The sequence below is a fragment of the Benincasa hispida genome, chromosome 8 (assembly GCF_027475165.1).
Source record: "Benincasa hispida cultivar pf3 chromosome 8, pf3_genome.v1.1, whole genome shotgun sequence".
Taxonomy (NCBI): domain Eukaryota; kingdom Viridiplantae; phylum Streptophyta; class Magnoliopsida; order Cucurbitales; family Cucurbitaceae; genus Benincasa; species Benincasa hispida.
In genome coordinates, this window is record NC_143485.1 from 37,527,392 (window position 1) to 37,531,804 (window position 4,413).

The 4,413-nt window shown below is 34.6% G+C and overlaps 1 protein-coding gene and 1 long non-coding RNA gene across 2 annotated transcripts; one reads left to right on the plus strand and one right to left on the minus strand.

Annotated features, from left to right (window-relative positions):
• The first annotated feature begins 243 nt into the window (after positions 1–243).
• On the plus strand, positions 244–1,813 carry LOC120083435 (uncharacterized). The gene is made up of 3 exons (XM_039039196.2): positions 244–716; positions 803–864; positions 1,384–1,813. The coding sequence occupies exons 1-3, from the start codon at positions 629–631 to the stop codon at positions 1,507–1,509; spliced, it is 276 nt and encodes a 91-aa protein (XP_038895124.1). The 5' UTR covers positions 244–628; the 3' UTR covers positions 1,510–1,813.
• Positions 1,814–3,012: 1,199 nt separating this feature from the next.
• Positions 3,013–4,107, minus strand: LOC150034557 (uncharacterized). The gene is made up of 2 exons (XR_016531194.1): positions 3,831–4,107; positions 3,013–3,742 (listed from the first exon to the last, which is right to left on the minus strand). It is a non-coding gene; the product is annotated as an uncharacterized LOC150034557 (long non-coding RNA).
• Positions 4,108–4,413: the final 306 nt, after the last annotated feature.

Sequence of the window (4,413 nt, forward strand, 5' to 3'; positions counted from 1 at the left end):
CTTTTTTTTTCTTTTTTTTTTTTCTTTTTTTTATTGTGCCATTGAAATGGATTGCACCACTCTTTCTTTTGGTGAAATTTCCAAGATATTGTAGCCTTTCAAACCTCTCTTTCCCCATTGTATAAAACACAAACACAATACATTTTCCCTTCAAACATTTCCTCACACCCAAATGATTATAATTATACTCCCACTACCCCATTGACCTTATAAATGAGTGCACACCATGAGTTTGCCCTTCTCATATTCTCCTGTCATCCTCCACTTTCCCACAGTGTCTTCCAACTTTTCTCGCCATATTGACTTTTAAAATATCATAATTTTTCCTTTTCCCCCACTTCCCAAGTTTTCATCTTTCATTTTCCACACAGAATCCTAAGCTTTAATTAAAACCACCCCTGTCAAAACATTCAAACATACAGACAAACCACCTCCATATAATATGTTTCTTGTTGCTGTCACTTTCTTTTTGACTTGGTGTGTAACAATCTTATAAATTGCCCTCTAGCTAGACCACCCATCAAACACGTTTTCTTTTTCCCCTTTAAACCAATCAGCTTTGAGATTTCATTTATAAATACCTCCATTCTCTTCCTCTGCTTTGAAGCAGAGAGCAGTTTCATCATCAATGGCAGCAGCCACTCATTTCCTTCGTTTACTTGTCATATTCTTGGGACTTTGTAGCCTTCTTTGTTCAAATGCTGTCCCAACTTCAAGTAAGCCTCTCAAATCAATCCCTTTTCTCTTCTTTTCTTTCTTCTTCTTGCAAAATGAACTAAACACTTCTGATCTGATTCTGTAGGAAGTGTCAGCCTCTTGCGCGGATCTCATCCATTTCTTCTTGTTTCAAGCAACACCCACATGGTATATTACATTATCCATCAACCTCAATGTCATTATCCCTCCAAGGTTTTAGCTTTCGTGTTAATTTTACATAGGATCAGAGAAGGAGATTATGTGTTGAAACTCTATATTGTCCTTTCTTCTCCCAGTACTAGGGTTAAGAAATTGACCATCTATCACGAAACGTAAAACAATATAGAATCGACATACAGATTTGTGGTTTACTAATAGTGTATTAACTACATCCTCCGCGGATTGGAGGAGAAAGCAGTTTTATTAGAGAGAAAATCATCAGTAGGTTTAGAAAATTTATATAGTGCATTTCTCTAAATCCTTTAACCAAAATTGTAAATAGCGCAAATAACATAATATGAATACAACTTAGATTTCGGGGGCGTTTGAAACGTTAGATTACAGATTCAAGACATTCCAACAACTAGCAATGACCACTAGGGTTTTGAAAATTAGAGTGTTACGAGAATAAATTTATCATAACTTATCTGTTTATGTTATAACATGGAAGGTTTTCTGTTTGTGCAGGTGACTGCAACAGAGGAAGAAGTGAGTCGTGGAAGAATGGTTGTGGCACTAAATGACTATCCAGGGTCAGGAGCCAACAATCGTCATACACCAAGGCCACAATTTAGGGGCTGTGCTGATTGTTGATTATATTTTGCATTACATATTTTAGGGATTGGTTGGGCTTTAGAATTATAATATATATTGGTTTGAAATATCTATCTATCTATAACTATTTTATATGTATTATATGGGAATATGGAGGCAGGGTTTGAGCTTCTTCATCACTCTATTAAGCTGTTGAAAAGCTGAGGAAAGAGGTGGGTAGAGAATTTTATGAGATTAGGTGAAAAATGAGTACCAAAAATATGTGTACTTTTGTAAAACAAAGAGACATTACTTGGCTTCTTTATTCAGTAATATATGATTTTGAGGGCTGAAATTAACGCCATTGGATCTGTTTATTAAATTTATTGCTGCTGCAGATTCTAATCAATTTGTTCACGAACTCTCTTTTAAGTCTTTCAGACATTAACATTAGTCATTAATGCTCAACTGACATAAGGTATGAACCTAAGAGATTAGTGGTTTAAATCCCACTGAACTAAAAATGAAAAAAAAAAAATATAATACCTCTCAAATAAAGATGAATGGCCACTGTCATGAGTTTGGTGGGAATTTTTTTAGTATATTTAAAGATCTGCTAAGTGATTTGGATCCTTACTGCTTGGATCATGGATCCTTATTCTCGTGATAAATTTAAGTATTTCAAAGAAGAATATACTGAAAATGGAAAAAGAAATTGTTTCTGGACGACCAGAAACTGCTGACTTTTTAGATGATAAAAGGAACTTTCTGATAGAAAATTATGGGGAAAAAAATGGACGCTTTACAAGATTTACAAGTAGGGTTTAGAACTTGGTGTAGGTTTGCTTAGTTTATAGGTTTTTTCCTGAAAAATCTCAAGCCATTTTACCTGGTGAGTGGAGAAAGTGGATGAACTGGTTGAGTGCAACATACCCAATTTCCACCACAATGAAATTAATTGCTACAAATTTCAATACCAAAACAGCACTAAAATGGAGTGAAGTGGAGTCCCTCCATATTAAGTTATTGTCTATAACACACATTATTTAATTGATTCTAAGTTGTATGTGGCAACATTATATTTCAAGCTGAATACAAGCAATAGCCAGTATCTGGCTGCATTAAACACTTTAGCTCCAATATATCATTGAAAACAGAATGTTCATCAAATAAATCATACTCTTCATTTGTATAAGAATTCTACTCTCTGAGTTACAAGATACACCTTTGGATGGTTAAACTGACATGTAATTGATTTGGTAGATATTAAACAAAATAAAACAGCACTTACGATATACTGAAATCAACTATCATTTGTACAGTAGGCACGGTGCATCAACATTTAGTTAATAGTGTTAATAGATAGAAATTATACTGACGCAAAATTTAAAGTTTAATCATGGTTGATGGAAATTTATAGTTTTACTTTTTGTGAAGATGGCTGACAATTACAAAGTTAGTTAGAATCAATAAATAGTAAAAAGGCAACTTAGAGAACAGTAACAGGATTTATCTTATTCTTAACAACTTCCAGCACTTTCTGTTTACTTGTGCTTAAAGATGCGAGTAGAAAGAGTGGTTTTAAATGGTAAACAAGAAGGTCAAGCTTGACAAAATCATATGAGAGTAGCTGATTGGGGGAAAAAAACATTATGACAGGGAATTACAGTAAAGAAGACAGCATAATCATAAAAACTTTTCTTACATGCTTTCCTTCTAAAGACATAGATTAGTACCTAAAAAGGATGTAATCCTCTAGATTTTGATGCAGATTGGTGTCTGATCATTGACATTTCAAAGTTTACTAGATCTTCCAATCCAAAATTCAGCAGCAGATGATTACCATACACTTAATACTGTAGATCAAAATACAACTAAAAGGTATTTTTTTCCCCCTCAAGAGGAGGATCAAATCTTTCAAGCAAAACCATTTTCCTTATGCTATGTTGTTCCTTTCTCTGTATCAGAACAGATTGAACTGCAATCAGAGACTTGAAATGAACCAAAAATGACCTCATTCTTCCTCAAGTGCAACGACAGTGACAACAAAATCTTGTTTGCAAATTATTTCGACAGAGTCCTAGCTGGGCAGTCTGTGATGCTAAGATAACTGACGTGCTAACTATTCTTCATGGTAAAGAAGCTTTGATGAATTTTTGTTTGGTAGAACAGCATCTCCACCAAAAAGCATTACATTTCCAGAAAAGAATTCAAGTTCAGTTCAAAATTCTGCTTGTGATAAATGCCTTTGGAGCTGATCAGTTCTCTCTTTAGACAGCTTGAAAAGACTCAACTAAAAATTAAAATGGAAATAAAAATGGCTCTTAATGAACAATAATTAGAAAACTTATTTCAATTCGCTATCTTATTTGAGAACTTACCGATTATTGGCCAAATAAACTCAAGAAGGACAATGACATAGCAAGAATTCTATGCAACTATCTATCATCACCTTTGGAAATAGATTACTGCAGTTCAACTGTCAATGACATAGCCGCTTATTGAATGGCACTGAAATCGACTCTCGAGAAGTTCTCAAGCAACAACCACCTTCAGCAACCATGGAAATGAAAGAACAAGAGGACATGGTGGAAAGCAGCAATATTAAGACGCAGCAACAACAAACCAGTTTGTCGAGTTTGCAGTAAGCTTGGATCCACTGTGACTATATGCTACTATGGTCGATATAAACTAAAACTTGTGAAAGAGACTGGGCAGCTAGAGGTTCAGTGGTAGCATCCATACCAATAAAGTTTCTGTTTTATCTTGTATTGGTTGCCAAAATGTCCAAGTCCAACATCCATTCAGGTAGCAATGTTTCAGAAAGAGACAACACAAGAACTGTAGCAAAGCGATTAGGCAAATCCTCGACACAAGTTTTAGATCATGTTATTGCAATATCAAAATTCCTTCAAGTAACAAACTAGAGTAGTTTTGCAGTATCTGCATGAGTGTTAACTTACA